At 40.2% G+C, this 22251-nt stretch overlaps 1 protein-coding gene across 1 annotated transcript in view; it reads right to left on the reverse strand.

Annotated features, from left to right (window-relative positions):
- LOC148069821 (serine protease HTRA1A-like) overlaps positions 1-22251 on the reverse strand; it is a 40083-nt gene that overhangs the window by 17093 nt on the left and 739 nt on the right. Inside the window, exons 2-3 of the mRNA XM_087802191.1 lie at positions 6191-6290; positions 4367-4571 (exon numbers count right to left, since the gene is read on the reverse strand). Of these exons, the coding sequence (XP_087658317.1) occupies positions 4367-4571; positions 6191-6290 (305 nt within the window). The remainder of the gene's footprint in view (positions 1-4366; positions 4572-6190; positions 6291-22251) is intronic.

A 22251-nucleotide genomic window follows, 5' to 3' on the forward strand; every position in this document is an offset into this window, starting at 1 on the left:
CACCCAGGTTTTTCAGGCGCAGTTTGACAGACTGGTCTAAGTCACCCAAGTACTGACTCAACCCTAGAACCTTATCATCAGGAGCAATAACCAGAGTTTCAGTTTTATTGTTTGATTTCTAGCAAACAATTGACTAAGCTGTTCAGCCTCTGGGGCTCAGTTGGATCAAATGAGCAGTAGGGCTGGATGTCATCAGCAAAAATGTGGTTAATTAATAATAATAAAAAAAAAAAATAGTGGATCAACATGAGACCATCTGGATGTAGAGAAACCACACAGGTGCTCCTGCTTTTTCCGAGCGATGATGATGTGTCATTTTATGCACTTAATGTTCATTTTTCACAGCTCGTGCTACATTTTTGTTGTTTTTATCTGTAAAATTGGAAATTCTATTTTATCCAATTTTGATGACATAAATAAAATATGTGATATACTTAAATAAGGATCAATTTCAATCATTTCAGCTGGTTTATGTTAGTATGCAATAAAGATTTTATGGTTAAGAGGGGTCTGAAGTCAATGTAAGTTTTTCAAATCTATAAACTATAAAAAAAAATCCTATCAGACTCATAGTCAACCCTTACAAAACAACAAGTCAGAGAGTCAACATGTGAATGATAGAGTGTACGAGAGAGTGAACGAGAGACAGTGCAAGTGAGTGAATGAGAAATTGAACAAGAGAGAGAGAGAGAGAGAGTGAGAACAAGAGAGACCGAGAGAGAGTGAGTGAGAGAGTGAGGGAACAAGTGACAGCATCATGTGACTCTCTTACTTCGCACCAACATCCAGACATGAAACTTTCTTTTCCACAGTCAAGCCACCTAACCCTCCAGATCTTTGTCTCCGACAATATTCGGAGCAGAACAAGTGAGTCGTGCAGATGCAGGGATTTGGACTAATGTGTTCCCCAGAGTTCCAGACCGCCTCCCAGAGACGGCTCCCAATAAACTCCTATTTCACCTTCCAGGACGAGAGGAAGGAGTTTTTACACAGGAAAAACTTACTTTCATCCTTCAATCCAGTGGCAATTTGATCTACCTTTATTTAACTCATTCTGGATAACAACAGAAGCATAGAGAGACTTTCAAGTCACATTCTGACTGAACCCGGTTAGATGAAGTAGATTTATTTATGTAAATAATTATTATTAAAGCTGGGAGTCTGGGCTTCATTGCAGAGGCTGCTGCCCCCGTGACCTAAATCAATGTAAGTGGTAGAATACAAACAGACACGTTAGAAACATTATTACATTCTTTTGTCAGAGAAAACATAGTGACATGTAATTATGCCTGAGATTCTTCATGTTATATAAATTGTTTTTATATTTATTTTATTTACATATGTTGTTTTTTGTAGAACACATTGTAACTCTGGCCTGTAAATGAGTTAAATACAATTATAATTATTATTATTATGGCTGAAACATGTTTATACTATATAAAAGCTTATGTGGTCTGCCACAAAAAGAGTATTTTGTGCTGCGGCCCCAGATCTGTGGAACCTCAATCTATTGTTTCAAATGGATCTAAAGACATTTGTATTCAGTTAAAACTTGAATTAGGGTTCAATTTTAACAATATGTTTTATTTTTTTAATCAATATCCTGCTCTTATGTTTTTATTGTTATGTGGCCAAAATCTTTAATTAGTTCAAGTTGAACATAATGTATACTTAAGTATGAGAAGTTATTTTTAATTTTTCATTGTATTGAAGCTCAATTTATGTTCATTATCTCTGTATTTGTTGTCCTTTACCAAAAAAGATCCAGTTTTACTCGTATTCTTGGCATCAATATTCTCGGTTTCTGATCTTATCTTAAACATCTTTATAATTTAATGTCAACACAAAAGTTCATCTTCGTTTTGAAACAACATCCAACAGGCCACATAAATGACCTGACCGGCCACTTCTGGCCCCCTGGCCTTGAATTTAAAACAGGCCATTTGGATTCTCCATTAACCCGCATTTGACTGTGGGAGGAAACCAATGTGCCAAAATGAGACCAACAAGGTAGTGAAGGAAACAAAAGAAAAGAAGAGATGCTGCAGCCAGAAACCAAACCTATTAACTGATGTTTCTGCTGAAGTTTATCACAAAGTAGAGAATTCATTTGAAAATATTAATTTTAACTTCAACAAGTTTGAACCAGAGCAAACAAACCAACTGCCGGATCATCATTCGTCACTTTCTCTTCCTGCATATGAAACTGAAAGATTGTGTGAGTTTTGATGAATAAATATGAATCATATTTCTCACAAGCTCTGACTAAACTAACCAAGTGTGGATCACACATCTGATTTAAATCTGATTAAAATGACTCTTTTTTCGCAAACTGAATAGAATGTTTCAAGCATGCATAAGAGGGGCAAATTTAGTTCTCAGCCCTAAATTATTTATTTATTCTTTATTTATTAAGTGGTACATTTATGAGATTAAAATACAAATTTCAGTCACCAAAGTCGATTTTTAATCTGGAGGCTAATGTTTCTCTGTCACTTTAATTAAAACACATATGTTGGCAAACATCTAGGCGTGAACATAATCATCACGTCTCTTCCAGCAATTTTCTGTCTCATCTTGTTTATCCTCAAGCAAACAAGAAATTAACACATGACAGTAATAATCACTCGCGTCACATCAATACAGGAAGTCTGTACTTAAAGCTGGAATCACTGTATTTCACATTGATTCATTCAATCTTAAACAGTATCTTCTCGTGACTCGTCCTTTAATCCGTCATCACAGATGAGAGGAAGGGAATGATGAAAGATGCAGTTCAGACAAGCTTTCACGCTTTAGTGTGAAACTGAAAGGGAATCTCTCCATATTACGATCACCTGTTGTTTACTGGCTTATAAAGACTGGAATGTAGTCATTAAAATCTGAGCTAATGCACCTGTGAGAGCAGTGGAGCGCATCGTGAACGGCTACTTTTGTGTCCTCTTGATGTTGTTACAAAGAGCGGCCTGTCATCAGCAAACATGATGGCAATAATGCCAGACTACTTCCTCCAGCAGACACAGTTGAAAAGAGCATCTGAGTCATGAAATGCTGCCACACATTCCTTCACATGACTGAGCGTCAAGAGGATCTTCCTTGTCTGGCAGACATGAATAAACATTCTGGTGAGGACGTCGTCAGAAGAAACAACAATGACAACGACATACGATCAGTATGTTGACAAACAGAGACAAGTGGAATATAAACTTTGGTTAAAAGAGGATTGGTTATGAGGATTCAAGATTAAACAGTTGCAAGATTGTTTGAAGTTTTGATTCTTTTTTTGGTTTATTCAAAAAGTGGTTGCTCTAAGAATCAAAAGCGGAAGGTTTTAAATAGACAATATCATTTAAAGTAACATATTGAAAAGATGAAATGGAAACATTTCTTTTTGTTTTCGCAGGTCAATAATCAAACAATTGTCAACTATAATCAAACAATTTTCCACTATTATCAAGACATTTTCAACTGTTACCAAACAATTTGCATCTTTAATCCAAAAATGTCAACTACAATCAAAAACATTTAAACTATAATCAAAAATATTTCAACTATAATCAAGCAATTTTTTATGATAATCAAACAATTTTCAACTGTAGTAAAACAATGTTCGACTATAATCAAACAATTTTCAATGATAATCAAACAATTTTCAACTATAATCAAACTATTTTTAAGTATAATTTAAAAAAGTCTAGCTAATCATACATTCTATAACGTGTAATGTGCATATTATTTCAGGGTAATCATTTGAAAATCCCATCCATCTTTAAAATTCATATTGACAAGGAATTTCTAACAACATATAAGTGTAAAAGTCAATTTTCAGACATTAAAAATCCAAAAACCATTATCTTTTCATTAGACCAACAGATGTTTAATTTTGTTCAACCCGATCCTTTAATTGAATGACCCTCCATGATGGTGTATCTAAAATAGTATTATGAAGTGAAAGTGTAAATATTAAAGCGACTGTTGCTGGATCGGATAATTGGATGCAATTATTTGATGCTACAACGTTAAATGAATAATATATATATATATATATATATATATATATATAACAATCAAAAAAGTGTTTTTTTTGTTGTTTTTTTTAAATCGAATGGTGTAAGGAGACAGAAAAAAATGTTAACACAACACTTTGTTGATTACATTGGGAAGTATCTGAGGATTTGTTTGACAGTAAATTTAAACATGTTCATAAACCTATTTAGTTATTTACATGTACATTAAAAAAAAAAGTACATGTGTTTTAAAAAAAAAAAACCATAGCCACTTAATTTATTTTATTTTTTTCAATTATATTCAAGGCCTAGGAATACTCATAAAATGGAGAAAATATGTTAAATCCAGTTGTACTCACAGGAGCTTCGATGGTGATCAGAGCGATGTCCGATTTTTCATCCACATCTTTGATCTTGGCGTCGTAGGTCGCTCCGCTCTTCAGCTCCACCTTTACTCTGTGCTTATTGGCCACCACGTGAGCGTTGGTCACTATTTGTCCGTCTTCAGAAACCAAAAAGCCAGAGCCACTGGCCACTGCCACCTCCCGCTTGGAATAAGTCATTCTTGGAAGATTAAAAAAAGAAGATGTCAGCCTCAACTGTTTGATAAGTACAAGATTTAAGTTTTCTGCCACTTATTTAGTTGCTATCCCAGCTACACAGGGAGAGAGGCAGGGGACACCAGACCACATGCTCACACATAAAAACTAAAATTCACACATTTTGAATCGAACCAAGACACAACAATTCAACAAATGTTCAGACTCAAGTTTAACGTCACTTGAAAAGCGCAAGAATCTTTGAATAAATATTCCTTATATATATTAAACTATTTCTGATCGGGAATACCAATAAAATTAGTTAGAAATGAATAAATGTTGTTCAGTTTCTTTGGCACTGTTGAATCATTACTGTATATCTTGGCTCCATTCAGAATCCCTTTTACTTTATTTTATTATTTCCAAGTTGTTGATTTATTAGAGGATTTACCTTACAATCTCAATAAAACCCATTTGGTGTGTTTATGGTAAAGAATTTGTTGATATGTATCATGATACAATGATGCAATGCATTGTGATATATTACGATACTGTAGGAACATGGATATATTCGTAGTATTGTCAAGTACTTGACTCTGTAATTGTAAAAAATACAATTATTTCATTTTACACACGCATTATTGAACTATTAACCATAAAAACACTATTTTGAAACGTGAAATATGATTTACAAGCCAGAAATTAAATTTAAAAAAAATGATATATTAAACTATCGATATTAGAGAGAAATCCCACGAGTTCATGGCGATGACTGAGGACGAGAGGATACAGTGGACAGCTTTTAAAGCTGATTTTTGGACATTGTAATTTCAAAACAAATGAAAGCAGTTACGACTTCGTCAAGAGTCATGTGGATTGTAAATTCTGCAACACCAGAGTCAAGTACTCAACGGTACCACAAATATATCATGGTATCACAGTATCACAATATATCGTATAAATGACGCTGTATCGTGATCATCGTATCAACATATTCTTGACAATACACAGCCTCACTGCAAACAGTGACAGATTTAACAGACAAAACAAATCTTTATGCCTCAAGAAGGATTGAAACTTTCAACCTTCTTCATATAAATCTGAATAACCTATTAAACTTAACCACATTTAAATACAATTAACCATGTTTTCGATGAACCAAATTGTTATGTATAAATAATATTTGACAAAAATATTGGCCATATTTAAGATATAAAATTCTCACAAAAACTGTTTTTTTCTTTTCATATCATATTTCCTATTATTATCCCAGCTAAAGTGAAGCTCTAAAAATGCGGCTGCAGGTGAAAAAGAAAGGAAACAAAAAAAATTTAGGATATTAAAGTGAACGAGACAAATCAAGCTGCTTTATTATTTAAACCAAGACTTTCCAGGGACATGAAACAGCAGCAGATCAGCGACTAAACAGCGACTGAAAGGAGAGACAGATCTGGGTGAGGCTGGAAGGATGGAACTGAAACACTCGTAGATTCTGTCACAGAACAAGCTAATGATAAGAGCCCATTAGAGAAGATGAAAACGAAGATGTTGAACAATGCGAGTCATTGACGACTTCAACAGAAGAGTTCAGATAACAGTTAATCGTAAATTCTTTAATGACTTCACACTCTCAGGTGCTCGTACTTGCGATAGAGTTCAATGTGAACCACAGCTGGAGCGATTTTCTCCACCACATCTGCGATGAAGTTGTATTTGTGTCTCGGGCTGTCGGGATTGTCCTGAGCTGCAAAAACACAAATGTTGGACGTTAGATAAGGGAGAAAACAAACAAAAGATTGTCATTTTGAGAACGTTGTATCATGGTAAATGTGTGGAAAATAAACACTTTTAAGGACTTAAACCACTATAAATTTCCACCCATTAATGCAGGAATTTGACAAAAGGACCTTCAGCTCTCCCATGATGATGCTTTTATAGTACGATGATGAAGCACGTGACCAACATACTGCTCTACAGCATTTAGAGACGGCGTTTCATTTGTGTGTGTTTATGTTTTCTGTAGTTAAATGTGTTTGTTTCTATCTTCATTCTTACTCTGTGCCTTATTCCATGACACAAATAATTTGATAACTATAGTCCAATTTATTTTCAAGTTTCCTGGAAGGGAAAACTGATCCAATCACAACCTTTCTCTTGTTCAGTCAACAGATACACAAGTCCATCTTAAATCAAACCTGCACCTTTTTTTTACCTTGACCTTGTGGTCACCTCTAACTCTGCTGAGCTCCCAGACTCAGAAGAACATAATGCTCCGTGTATTCAAAAACATCAGGAAAAACTTCAACCTCTAAGTTCTGGTTCAAATCCCTTCTGGCTGTGTGTCTTTATCGAGGACCGGATTGAACCTTTTCCTCCTGGCAGCCCAATCTACTCGTCAACAGCCAGTTGGGTAACAGTTCCTTCACTGTGCGGATCATCTCACTCCTGGTATTCACTTCTGTTTGGTGTCTTGGCTCCAGAACTGTCGGAATTATCTCCCTATTGACACTCATTCTGCAGAAAATCATCAGATCTTTTGACTAAACACACAACTTGCCTTGCAGACACACACGAGACACAAAACTGATTGAAGCTACAAACCAGGTTCCTAAAAGTTGACCATGAGATCCTCCTCCTTGTTCTTCAACACAAGATCATTTTTTTTCAATGCTGGGTGCAACTCGTGCTGCAGGAGGCCATCAACACTGAATCTGGTTGTGCTTGAAGTTTCTGCCTTCTAAAAGGAAGTTTTTTTCACCATTGTCACGTTATGATTCACTCATTGAGTTGCTGGGACATGATTTTCTTCAATTGATTCTCCAATATGGTCTTACTTAAACTGTGAAGTGCCTTTAGAATACTTTGTTATGACACTTCAAATAAAATAAAATTGAATGTTACGAGGGCTCCACCCACCATGAGTGTGTAGCAGCGCCGGTGGAAACACAAAAGAGTTAAGTCAAGTAGGACTGGAACTCTAGCGGAAAAGCGCCATAAATAGACATTCCTTCTAGAACTCCTTTATCAGGGAACAGATAAATAAAATGGGAACCCTCAAAGCCTCCAAAGAGACCTTCTCTGACATAGTACAACGCTGCAAAAAACTGACCAAAAACATTTTACATGTTTATTTTCATGTCTAAACAAGAAGGAGCTGTCTCGTCTGCAGTTTATATAAAAGGGAGAACTCACCTTTCCCCGATCTTTAAAACTCTTCATTGGCTGCCAGTTCCTTTCATGATACATTTAAAAATTCAGATTTTAACTTTCAGTACTATTCATGGTCAGGCTTTTCGATCTTTATAAACTGCTCTAGTAGGCAGAGGAACATGCCTTCACTGTCTGATTGTTTGCTTGTAATTACAATGAATCAAGACCATCTCTCCAGGAAAAGTTGACTGATTTACCATATGATTAAGTTTCACCCAGAAGACACTTTTAACTGAACAATCAACACTCAAACAATTCTCATTTTCCTTAACTTTTCCACATGCTTGAAACCATTTAATTTCAAAAGTATCATTTTCTATTTGTCCTCTAAGTAAGCTGGGACAGGAAAAAGCCCTGGGATCAAGTAAATACCATGGAAGGGTTAAATGAGAGAATCTGCTTTAGCTGCCTTCGAGCCAACACAAGCATGGGATGAGCTCAGTATTGACATAGAAAAATCCACCAAATTATATGGTATGAAATGATTTTGACAACCCACAGTGGAAATCTAAGGATTCATGAAATCGCAGTTCAACTGGATTCAGTACATATTTGCGTAAAGTGAAGTGTCTGCACAATTCATGGTACCAGGAAATTTACTTTTTGTTTGAAAGCTGTATTCACTTGAACACTTGAACAAAACATAATATATATAAATAGTGTTTAATTAACGCATGACTGTTGACTGTTTTTGCACCACAGACGGGTTCAATATATTCCTATTTCTATCAAGATGAGCGGACAAACCGGCTCCTCTTCGGGTTCCTACGTCAACCTTTTGCTATTTAAAAATATTTTGTTTTATCTTCCAGGTTTAAAGTTTTAATACTGTGTAACTAAGACAAGTGTCTTGACATGTTTGGAGAGATTTTACACTGATCTCTTGTCAACCTATCAGACATCTCTCTAGAGCAGCGGTGGGCAAAGTGTTCCACAAAGGGCCGCAGTGGGTGCAGTGTTTTTGTACCAACTAATCAAGAGTCTTTAGAGTCTATTCAGTTGATTGTCAGTCTGGTGTTGCTTGTTTAAGCTGAAACCTCATTGGTTAATGCTCTAGAGTCTAGACTGTGGAGCTGATGGAACCATGGTAAGCTGTGATTGCAAAAGAAAAGTCTATAACACGTGTTGAAGTGAAAGGAATAAACAGATAATTAAGGTTTTTAAATCCAATATGACAATATTTCAATCAGATTCATACTTTCTGTCACAGGATACACAAATATTTGACCTGCGACTGTTTTTTACTCCTGCCTGATCAAGTTTGACGTACCTGGTCTAAAAGTAAAGTTTGCTGATATTAAAGATGGATTATTTAAATTTTTTACAAAATATAATCAAATATTTGAAAAATTTGATTATGATGGTTTTGCAAGAAAAAAATGGCAGGAACCTGGCCCCTCAAGAATGTCACTCACTCTATCACGCGAAGTGTGTTTATTTAAGCTGCATCGTCTATCTATCTTCTTTTTTTTAGGAGTTGAGAAGATGTTCAGAATTGTTATTCCTATTGAAATCAAAGCATGATTAAGCAGATATGACACAAAGTTCTTATACTCCATTGAACATTGTTTCTCAAGGAGAAAAATACCATGTACTCTTGAAAAATAGCTGGAAAAAGAAAATACACCTAACCTTTGGCACCCAGGTCAAAAGACCAACTACGATTCTTGAACAAACTGAATGAATGAATATTGTTTATTTAGGGCATGACAGTTTAAATCATCAACATCATCGTTATTCACATATTACATGCATGTCCCGAAAAGGGAAAGCGGGAGAAGCAGAAGCTTATCTAGTCCCGCCCCCATTATCCTCAAAATAGTAGTAGTATTTTAAATGAAATGTAAATATAATTATTTCTTATGTCAGCGCTTGTTTCACTTCAGTTTAACAGATTATTGTTATGTATGACAATTTCCACAAAACATGGTACAACAGTAGATCACAATTTTTTTCGGTAGACATATTTTTAATTTATTGGTCTCTTTCTTCTGTAACTTTCTCAGTGTTAATTCTCGCTAAATCCTCACAAATGTTGGCTACATCACCTCGCATCCACGCCACGATCTCGCGAATTTGGATATGTCAGAGCACACCCAGACCACAGCACTCCGAGTAGTTGTGTTGTCCTCCCTCGTGCCGGTATGCACAGCTCGATCTTCCTTGTTTTCAGAAACAGATTAAAGATCCAACCAAACCAAATCCCAGGATGACCATTCCAATTATCATAAATGAGAATATGTACACGTTCTCAACATCCTCCAATTCCAGTGGAGCAAGGCACAAGACTTTCAATTCTTCCCAACTGTCCAGGATGTAGCCGATTTTCAGGCCTCTCAGACTGTCCCTTCTGACACAGTTGTGTCACAGTCTAATAAAGCACAATTTATCTCTCAAGAAAATACATTATGTCACATCTTGATACGTACTGTCACGGGTCTTCTCGACCTTGACTTTGTCAACCTTCTGGAATCATTTTGTACATTTCAATGGTAAAATTTATAAAACCATATTTTTAGACCTTTAGTTTGATATCTTTTTCTAGAGCATTCCATTGTTTCACACCTGTGACCAATATGGAAAAAGATTTTAAAGTAGTCCGTATCGCTTGTTTCACATGTCTCAAATTCATATTTCCTCTGAGATTCTGTCTTATCGTCGTCGTCATGAAAGGTCTTTTGCATGTTGTGAGGGAGGCTTTTAATTGCGGCCTTGTACATCATTAGTACAGAGCGATAATCTACCAAGTCATTTAGTGTAAGGATGTTGGATTTGATATATAACTGATTTGTATGTGCCCTGTAGCTGGTGTAGTGCATAATTCTCAAAGCTCTTTTTGTTCTTGCTTAGCTCTGGGCCATGTGAATATGGATAATTTAGAGTTACTGTGTAAAACTCCGGACAAAACTGATCATTTAAAGAGGTTTTAAACCAATTCATGACTTAAAAAAGGCCTAAACAGTAGTCGTTAGACTGAACATTAATAAAGACTAAATGTTCATGAAAAGTCATTCAAAGATCGACTTTTTCAAAATGAGAAGTCACATTAAGTCTGTACCGTGGGAAAATACACCCCAATACTATAACCCTGAACTTCAATAGACAGTCCATAAAATCTACGTGGAAAAGCTATATCTGGATTAAACGAACAAATGCGAAAAAGCATGAGAAAAAATACTCTTAAGAGCTCATAGATACAATGTATTTGAAAAGGATAACCACTCACGGTTCCATACATAAACCTCAACATCAACATTTCTGTTTTGCTTCACAAAGATTCAGACTGAACCTGCTATTTTACAGACGCCTAGAGGATAAAGCAAGAACTGAGAATTCATCACACATCACTGTTGAGAAATGAACATTTTAAGATCAAAGACAAATGTGTCAAAACATTTAGGCTATTGACAAGCTTTTTGTTTTGGAAGAAAAAGTCCCCTGAGGCTGAGGTTGAGTTCAGAGAGTCAAGTGATGTCAAGATCCTGTATGTTCATTTGTGGATGGATTTCCACTAAAACACTAAATAATCTCTACATTTGAAAATGTGACACTTGTTGCGATGTTTGGATTCAACAGAGATGAACTACGATAATCATACATTATATTTCCTTATTCAAATTAGACCAACAATCTTTAAAAAGAGGAATAAATCATGGTTGTCTTTGCAGAATCCAGTTGTATTTTCTATCTATCTATCTATCTATCTATCTATCTATCTATCTATCTATCTATCTATCTATCTATCTATCTATCTATCTATCTATCTATCTATCTATCTATCTATCTATCTATCTATCTATCTATCTATCTATCTATCTATCTATCTATCTATCTATCTATCTATCTATCTATCTATTCACGATGCCCATGACCATGTTAGCTCTCAACTGTGAACTTCCACTTTCACTTGAAGGCTCGACGGCAAAGTGTGAACTGGCTGGGATGAGAATCAACAAGCAGGTCCGGGAAACAAGTCTCCTTGTCCAGAAAAAGTTTCAGGAGGAGAGAGACAAGTGTTTTCCCTGCTACCTTATCTCAAGAGATGTTCATGGTCAATTTAAAAGTTCAAATCCACAGAAATTTGTCACAGGATTCTATCTATAAAGCCAGAAATAATTTTTTAAATCCTTACTTTGTTAGTTCAACTCTTCTTTTTCACCACAGAGAAACCGACTTTGCCCCTCCAACACTCAACCTATTAAAATGTTTGTCGTCAGCAGTCCTGTGGCTCAATTCTTCGCCTACTAAAAAACATTTTATTCCATTTAAAAAAAAAAAAACCCTATAAGACCAGAAAATAAATAAATAGAACAGGTTACTTAACAGAAGTTTTACTTTAACTTCATCACCCCAAATGGCATTCAATTTAGTTTTAGTGTAAATACTGTTCCTCTCTTATACTGATGGACTGGTTCAAAATATATATAATAATTACAAGTTTATTTATTATTTTCCATTTTTATGTTTTTCCCAGATGTTTTATGTGGAGTATCTTATCCAGAATTTGACCTTTGAAAGTCAGAAATTCAACATATTGTCTTCTGGCATTGATGTTGAGGTGTCAAGGTAGGTGAAGAGATATGCATGGGGAAGCAGTCGGAGACCGGTATGTAGCAGCAGCAGAGAAGCTTCATAGGACAATAGAAGGTCTTGCCATGAATCATAACCAAGAGAAAAAAGACAGGAAGCAAAGGGAAGTTGGGTCGACTCGTAAAAGGGAGACAAGGAAAGTTGAACGGGAATAGGTTTGAAGGTAATCTGGTGGAAGATGACTTGTTCTGTGGCCCCAACAAACTCTGACGCATGTGTGCCCGCGCTGAAGAAAACTAAAAGCTCTCTGCGGTCCGAACAGCCAGAGGTCCTAGCAGCACGGGGCAAGGTGGAAGAAGCACGGCTTGACTGCGCACAAGAGCAAGACTATGGAGAAACATGGAGTACTGAACGAGGCCAAGCAACTTCTCTTCAGTAGCTATTGCAAGATCAGGGGGTAAGAACTGATGGAGAGGGTGCAGATATTGCAGGCTCCGCATGGAAGGTCATCAATGAGATGACGGGACATAAGTGGACCAAGGAGGGACACGTTGAAGGACGCAGCCCTGAGGAGAGGGTGGTGACTTGATACAACCATTTCCAAAAGCTGCGCTCAACATCAAATGAAGGGGAGGAGAAAAATACTATAATTCCTACAACATCAACGATTGCTAAGGCTAAAGGCACGCCGAGTGAATTCCTCCAGTAGTCTTAAAGGAGTGTGTTCTTAACAACATCCTGTTCTTCTACAACCTTGCTCTGCTTCAAGACAAGCTGCCCGATATGTGGTCTCTCTCCAACATCATCCCGGTGCCTAAACCTGGAGACCTCTCGAAACAGGACAACTACCAAGGCATCAGTCTGACCTTTATCGCTGCAAAGGTCTTCAACCGTATGATACTAAACCGGATTCGGCCAGTCATTGACCATCACCTGAGGGAAAACTAAACCTTTCGAGAGGAGAGGACTACACTAGCCCAGATTGAGGAGGTGCAGAAGAACAGCCTGACAACTGTGTTGTGCTTTGTCGACTTCAAAAAAGCATTTGACTCAGTACACGGAGGCACCATGATGAAGATCCTAAAAGTCTATGCTGTCCCTCCGTACCTGTCCCGGGGAATATAGATCATGTATGCAGGCACACGGACCAAGGTTGTGACCCTAAATGATGACAGTTTGGGGTTTGAAATCTGAGCTAGGCTTATGCAAGGATACACCCTAGCCCCATTCTTCTTTGTCACACTCCTGGATTACACGCTCAGGAAAGCTATCAATGGAGAAGAGAAGGGAATGGCCTCACTATTACACCAAGAAGGCACCCGGCAGTAGTTCTGACTGATCTGGATTATGCGGACAGCATCTGCCAGCTCTCTGGCCACAGGAGCCCTTGAGCGGAGTTGAATCAGATTGTGCTAAGGTTGACCTTCGCTGAATGCTAGTGAAACGGGTGATCACCTATAACATCCAAGTGGAACATCAACTCCTTACAACAGCACAGCTCTGAAGGAAGTCAACAACTTCAAGTACCTGGATTTATGGGTCAACCCAACAGAGCATGACTCAAAAGTAAGGAATGGAGAGCCCTGTGTATGGACCTCTAAACTCCCTCGAGAAATCAAACTCAGCTTTTTCTACGCCACGGTGGAATCTGTTCTCCTCTATGGCAGTGAATGCTGGACCCTGAAGTTAACTCTGCAGAAAGCATTAGACGGGTGCTACAGCAAAATGCTGGACATCGGCAAGAGCGCACATATAACAGCTACTAAGAGATTTGGAAGGACACTGCCAAAGGCTTAAAGAACTGCTGGCCAGCAAACTGGTGCTGTAGGAACCAACGCATGGGCCTAGAGGTCACGAGGACATCCAAAAATAACATACAAATAAAAAAAATAGAAACAGGAGTTCAAAGCATCAGCGAGCTGGTCGGAAATATGGTCAATCAGGATGACTGGAAGCAACGATAGACAGCTCGTCTGTGGATGATCTAGAGACAAAATTGCTGAAATTATTGAAATTATCCCTATTAAATATGTTATATAAATATATAATTTATAGTTAAGATTTTGTCAAAATTGTTAGGGAGCTGAAATTATTGAAATCCTGTTTATTTGATACATATTAAGTATTGTTTAAATTAGATAACAGTTACCAAGAGGTCAGAAGTCTTGATGATGATCATTTTCAAGACAATTTGTATTAGACATTTAGAGAAAGAAACTTACTTTAAAATAATTGAAATAACATTATAGGGTATAAAATAATTTATAAGAAGAACAAATTTAGAAATTACAATGGTGTCAATTGTGTGATAACTCTTCTTCTTCCAAAATCAGAGTTTTTACTTAAGTTTCTCTGAAAGTCAAATCTTATCCACATGTTGTTCCTTACATACAAAAGTGCAGTTTCTTGTTCCAGCTGCTTTCCAGAATCTCACAAAACATGACAGTTTATAACTCACTCTGGAAAAGTTGACTTGGACTTTTGGAAAACTGACAATTCTCACCATAATGAAGTTGCTGCTGTTGCTCACTCTGGGAATGACTGAAGCTCTAAGGAGCGCTTACATGACGACAAGCAAACAGCACTAACTCTGAAGATTTCTCCCTAAAAAGAAAAGCTAATTTGGTGTTTTTAAATAGAGTCGCCTCCCCGCTCTAAACAGTCTAGAGAGGAATTATGGCTTTGAGGCGATGCCACACATTCCTTCATGCAGACAGTGATTTATGAGACACGAAACCATGAACTGAGGAGGACAAGGAAAGACAAAAAGCCTGGAGGTACGATCAAGAAGTCTGCGATGGCAGGTGTTGGCGGTTCTCAACGACACACACACATCATGCTTCAAAATGTGAAACATACACTTTGAACACCAGTATGTCTTTACCACCTGTGAGTGTCTGACGCACGACGGAGAGAAACAGAACTCGAGTCATTTTACGAAAAAACTACTGCTGATTAGAATGTATTTCTGATCAGTTTTACCTCATGTATGTATGTTGTATATATATTATAATAATACAACAGTTCTGTGACTTTGTTCTCTCTTAGTGATATTCATGTTCATTCATTCATTCATTCATTCATTTTCGATGCAAAGTCCCTTATGGGAATTGCGTGGGGCTGGAGCCTATCCCAGTTTCTTCTAGTGAGATGCGGGGGACACCCTGGACAGGACACCAGCCAGTCTCAGGACACACAAAGACAGACACCATTCAAACACATCTCATTCTTTTTCATATAATTTCCCCAAGTTCCCAACTAACCTCTGTATGTTTTTGGACTGTGGGAGGAAAGAAGAGTGCCCAGAGTAAACTCACGAAACACAGGGAGATCATACAAACCCCGCACAGAAGGGTCAGAAGTTGGCTCCCTCCCGACCTGGAAGTGAACCAGCAACCTTCTTGCTGTTAGGCGACTGCGCTAACCTAACCCCAGATTTTTGTTTAGAAGTAGTAAAAGTTTCCGCGACTCTTTCCACTGACATTTTTATTACAATGTCAGGTTTCTCACGTTGATTCATCCCGAGTTTTTCAGACAGATTAGATTGCACCATGATGTAGCCAAAGTTTTAACCCAGCCCTTAAAGTGTTCTACTGGTGTTTTTTCCAAGGGGGACGTGGAAAATAAACCAAATCCTGCTGAGTCGAACGACTTCAGACCGATGGCCCTGATGTCACACATAATGAAGACCATAGAGAGACTGCTGCTCACCACCTGAGGCCCCAGTCCTGCCAGGCTACCGACCCCCTGCAGTTCGACTACAAGGAAAAGGTGGGAGTGGAGGATGCCAGGATCCCTCTCTCACCTGGACAGAGGAACCAGTGCTTTGAGGATCACATTTCTGGACTTCTCCAGTGCCTTTAACACCATTCGGCTACTGCTCGTCAGGGACAAACTGACAGGGATGGGAGTCGAACCACACCTGGTTGCATGGATAAACAACTACCTGACGGACAGACCTCAGTATGTGCAACTTGGGGTCTGCATGTCTGACACCATTGCCAGCAACTAGGAGCGCCACAGGGAACTGTGGTCTCTGCAGTCCTTTTCACATTTGTACACATCCGACTTTCAATATCAATCAGAGCTCTGTCACGTACAGATGTTCCCCATCGTGGGCTGTGTCAGTAATGGAAAGGAGGAGGAGTACAGGTAGCTGATCAAGGACTTTGTTGAATGGTGTGACCACAATCACCTGCTCCTTAACACCACCAAGACCAAGGAGATGGTGTATGACTTCAGGAGATCCAGGACATCTCCTGAACCGGTGGTCATCAAAGGGGACTGTGTGGAGGTCACTAAGACCTACAAGTACATAGGAGTCCACCTGAGTGGACTAGTTAAGATGGCGCCGACAGGACGGCAGCTTTAACAGCAGCTCCAAGCGCTTTTTTGGGTTTATTACTTTTTTCCGAGGATTGCCTCCGTTTTTTCTAACTTTTCTTTTCGTCACACTGTCTCTTTAAGACTCGTGGACAGTTTTCTACAAGAACTGGAAACTTTCAGTTAAAAGGAAAGTTTTTTTCATCGCTTTTTCTGGTGCGCAACGGGCGTCCTGCGCGCGTAATGGCCATTGTCTACAGTCGGGATCAGCTGCTGGCGCTGCGTTTCTCTGCGGTGCGGCCGGAGGAGCGACGCATCATCCCCCGGGATATTATGAAGAGGAGACGGGGATGCCGCGCCGGAGTTAAACGCCGGGAGCTGAGGAGAGCTTATTGACCGGCGCTGCCGTCCGTCGTCATGGGCAACGTGAGATCTCACAAGATGGACGAACTCGCGGCGGCGACCAGGTTCGACCCGGAATATCGACGGTGCAGTATGCTGATGCTTACGGAGACGTGGCTGAACCAGAACCACATGGACGCGATTGCTGCGCTGGATGGATTCTGTTTATTACGCGCGGACCGGACGGAGATGAGCGGGAAGAGAAAGGGCGGAGGACTGGCGGTGTTCGTCAACGAGAAGTGGTGCCTTTCCAGGCACGTCACTTTAAAGGATCAACACTGCTCTCCCGACATTGAACTTTTGGCGCTGAGTCTGAGACCTTTCTACTTGCCACGGGAGTTTTCACATGTTGTCGCGGTGCTTGTGTACATTCCACCGTCGGCGAGCGCGGAGGCAGCATGTGACATCATCACTGGAGTAGTGAACGGGTTACAGACTCAGAGCCCTCAGGCCCTCTTTATCATCTCCGGTGATTTTAATCACGCATCTCTTTCCTCCTGTCTGCCCAAATTCACGCAGTACGTCACTTGTGCCACCAGAGACAATAACACACTGGACCTTTTTTATGCGAACACTAAAGACGCTTATTTATCATCCCCCCTTCCTCCTTTGGGACGAGCTAACCACTGTCTGGTCCATCTCCAACCTGTTTACAAGCCACTTGTGAGCAGGCAACCAGCCTTGACTCGCTCGGTCAAAAAGTGGTCTGATGAAGCTGAGGAAGCTCTGCAGGTCTGCTTTGAGACCACGGACTGGAGCATTTTCAGTGAGTCCCACAAGGAGGATATTGACGGACTAACTACATGTGTCACGGACTACATCAACTTCTGTGTGGAGAGCATTGTACCAACCAAAACTGTACGATGCTTCTCCAACAACAAACCCTGGATTAATCCTGAAATAAAGGCTCTCTTAAAGGAGAAGAGGAGAGTCTTTAGGTCAGGAAACAAAGAGGATCTGATGGCAGTCCAGAAGGAGCTGAGAAGAAAGATCAGGGAGGGGAAGGAGAGGTACAGGAGGAAGATGGAAGAGAGTCTGGCCAATAACAACACCAGAGATGTCTGGAGAGGTTTGAAATCCATATCCGGACATCAGACCAGGCTCTCTGTAGCAGCGGGGGATCAGAATTGGGCTGACAACTTAAACGGTTATTTTTCAAGGTTTGAGGTGTCGGCCCTCCCCCCGTCTTCTACACCATTCACACCTCTACATTTACCTTCTCCTCCCCCCCGAGCTTGTATTGTTCCAGCCCCCCCGCTGACTCCACAGGGGACAATGCCCCCCCACCCCAGCCTGTCCCTCACACCTCTCCAGGTGAGAAATCAGCTCAGGAGAACCAGAACAACAAAGGCCCCTGGACCAGACGGCATCAGTGGCAAAGTACTCAGGACGTGCTCTGACCAGTTAAGTGAAATTGTTGGACTTCTGTTCAACATGAGCTTGACCCTGGGAAGAGTTCCACTACTGTGGAAGACGTCCTGTGTGGTACCGGTGCCGAAGACTCAGCACCCTAAGGATCCCAGCTGCTACAGACCTGTGGCCTTGACATCCCACCTTATGAAGGCTCTGGAGCGGCTGGTCCTTAGTTACCTGAGTCCTCTGGTGCGCTCCTCCATGGATCCGTTGCAGTTTGCCTACCAACCTGACATCGGCGTGGAGGACGCCATCATCTTCCTTCTCCAACGAGCACTTTCTCACCTGGAGTCGCCTGAAAGCACTGTGAGGATCCTTTTCCTGGATCTAAGCAGTGCTTTCAATACCATCAGGTCGAACATCCTGAGGGACAAGCTGGAGCTGTCTGGAGCGGACACTCACCTCACGGACTGGATTGTGGACTACCTCACCAACCGTCCACAGTTCGTGAGGACCCGGGATGGTGTTTCGAAGACTGTACTGTGCAGTGTAGGGGTCCCCCATTGAACAGTGTTGGCACCGTTCCTCTTTTCACTGTACACTGCAGACTTCCAACACTGTCTCCCAACAGTCACCTGCAAAAGTTTCCGTTGGATTTCCGGCGGTGTCCCTCCATCTCCCCCTCACCACTGAACATCCAGGGACAGGACATTGAGATTGTCACGTCTTACAAGTTCCTGGGTGTTCACCTCAACAACCGCCTGGACTGGGTGGATAACACTGCTGCTCTGCGGAGTAGACTCTACCTGCTCCGGAGGTTGAGGTCGTTTGGTGTCCGGGGGCCACTCCTGAAGTCATTCTATGACTCAGTGGTGGCCTCTGCCATCTTCAACGGTGTGGTCTGCTGGGGGAGCAGCATGACAGCAAAGGATAGGGCTAAACTGGACAGCCTTATTAAGAAGGCCGGTTACGTCCTAGGGCGCCCCCTGGATCCTGTGGAGGAAGTGACTGGGAGGAGGATACGGAGCAAGCTGGGCTCCATGAGGAGGAACTTGTCTCACCCTCTCCAGCACACACTGAGGGCATTGAGGAGCTCCATCAGTGATAGGATGCTCCATCCCCGGTGTGTGAGGGAGAGGTACCGCAGGTCCTTCCTCCCTACTGCCATCAGACTCCACAATAAAAACACAGCCAGATAATTATCTAACTGCACCTTTCTCGCTATTTTTGTAAATATGTGTATATAATATAGTGCAGATTTATTTTCTATTCTATTTAGATTCTTTCTTTTCTTTTTAATATTTTATTTCTGGGTGTTTTTATTTTTCTTCTGGTATATTGCTCTTGCTGTTTGTTAAAAAGAATTTCCCCTCGCGGGATTATAAAGGGATTCTGATTCTGATTCTGAATGACAAGCTGGACTGGACATAACACAGAGGCTTTGTTCAGGAAAGGACGGAGCAGGCTGCACTTCCTGAGGAGACTGGCATCCTTCAATGTCTACAAGAAGCTGCTATAGACCTTCTACCAGTCTGTAGTAGAAAGTGCCCTCATGTACAGGTGTGCTGGAGGCAGCCTCAAAAAGAGGGACTCGACTTTCCTGAAAAAACTTGTTAAGAAGGCAGGCTCAGTTAATGTTGGCACACCGCTACATCAGTAGCTGAGCAACGGAAACTGAACAAGCCACTGCATGGCACCATCCAGAGGCACTGGAGCAGCTTCAAGATCGTTCCTCCTCGACGCTGTACAACATCTCGGGGAGAACAATATACAACACTGCACTCCTGCCTTTTCTTACAGTAAGAGTTTACTTTACCTTTACTGTACACATCTTATCTTTCCATATATCTTGTTTGTATTTGTTTTTTTGCCTTATGTACTTATTATATCGTGTTTATAGATTATTTTGTTTAGCTTATTGATTCTACCTCAGATTTAATTTTTGCCTTCTGTAATTTTATTTTTTGTTAATAGTTTATTTTACATATCTTAATGTACGTATATGTTCAGTCTTTATCTGGCCTGTTTACTGTTATATGTTATTGTATTTAATTTTTTTATTATTATTAAAAAAATCAAAAATTTATACATTCCCGAAATTATGTACAACTTTCTATGAATCTTTTGATTTACACGTGTTTATCCATAACAGGTGCTGCTTAGATTTTTTAATTTCTCTACGAAGATAAAAAAAAGGATCCATCTATCCATCCATCCATTCATCCATCCATCCATCTATCTATAACTCAACCAGGATTGCATCCTTAATTAACAATTAAGCTGCACCGTTTTGACGTCAGAGAAGTGAGAACCGAAAATGCTCTGACACAAGATGAGAAAGGTTGGTGTTTTCACCCGTTGAACGAAAGAAAAAAGAAAAAATACGATGGATAACGACTTTTAACGACCTGAAGAAATCAGGCGACTGGCATTGTCAGCCCTTGGTCTTCTTGTTGTGGAAGAAAGACGTCCCAGAAAAAACACCTGGATCTCACAGCGGCAGCTCGGAGGCTTTTCCATATGTGTTGAGCAAGATATAGGGAAATAATTGTGATTATCTAGAATCATCATTAAAGTCATGTCAACAATATTGTCCTTCTGTATCATTATTAGCACAAAATGACCATGAATCAGACACAGTGATAAGGTACAAACATTAAGACGAAGGTGACCCACATGTGAATAGGACAACAATTCAAGACAACGTAAATTAATGAGTTCATGGAGCAAGAGGTGATGAGATGTGTTCCAATGTTATAAAATGTTCGCTGGATGCATGTGAAAGGACCAGAATACCATGTCTAGACTGCACCGCATTGACCTGCTTCATTCACATCATAATATTGGTGTGAAGTTTTTGATGGAAGTGTGGTTTCATCCGTTGTTGCTTATCTAGTGTTTACAATAGTCCCCTCCGTTTCATTTTCCTGCACTGATTCGCTAGCTAAACCTAGCCCTCGACCAATCAGATTGACCATTGAGCCAGACTACCGACAGACTGAACGCGTGCACCCTCCTCTTTTTTCGTCCGACTAGGACGCCGACTCCCGACTGGGGGTGACACACCAAAGGGACTCGGGGAGCCGACAACACAGGACTGCCCAATGGTGCCAGACGCCCAATAATTCGGCGTGGTGTGTCAAGGCCTTTAAAAACTGAAGTTTATTCTATAATCATCTCAAGGAAGGTGCTAAACTTGCGCAGAACGTACACTTTTGCCGACAGTCTCTTTGGTGTGTAGCGAGGCATTTTTTTGAGGGACCAGGCCAGAATACACTGGACTGCCCCACGCTCGACAGTCGGCGCGGTGTGTCAAGGCCTTAAGCCTCCAACTTCAAACTGTGTTTTATAGAACTGTATCAAATGAAAGGAAAGGCTCCTAACAACAGAGCAAACCAAAGTGAGCAAAGATCAGTAAAAGATTATTTGGAGAATCCAATCATCAGTGCCAAATGTATGAGAGATTTCTGAGACAGAGTGGAGTCACAATGAAGCTTTAACAGTAATGTTAGGAATCCAAGACAAGGGCAAGGATTAAATATCTGCTCTGATGTAAAAATGTCACTGGATTCCTGATTCAGAGCAGACGAAGGACTGATGGGAACATGTGATGCAACGACGCCCGAGTAATATAAAATGTACTCTTTTAGCATGAAGACTCGGAGCAACTCAGTTTCCAAGAGTAATGTGACTCACACTGGCCAGAGCTCACCCACATCAGACTTGACATCAGCGGACTCATGACTTCATCCAGACCTGAGTGGTTTCGTTCACAGCCACTAATTGTGATGCAGAACGAGGGACAAACAATAGAAAAGAGGCTCTTGTTATGAAAGAAAACAGGGGGTTTGTGTGCCACTGGTGCCAAGCTCAGACAGTTTCTGGAG

Source organism: Callionymus lyra, chromosome 11, assembly GCF_982586985.1.
Source record: "Callionymus lyra chromosome 11, fCalLyr1.hap1.1, whole genome shotgun sequence".
Classification (NCBI taxonomy): Eukaryota; Metazoa; Chordata; class Actinopteri; order Syngnathiformes; family Callionymidae; genus Callionymus; species Callionymus lyra.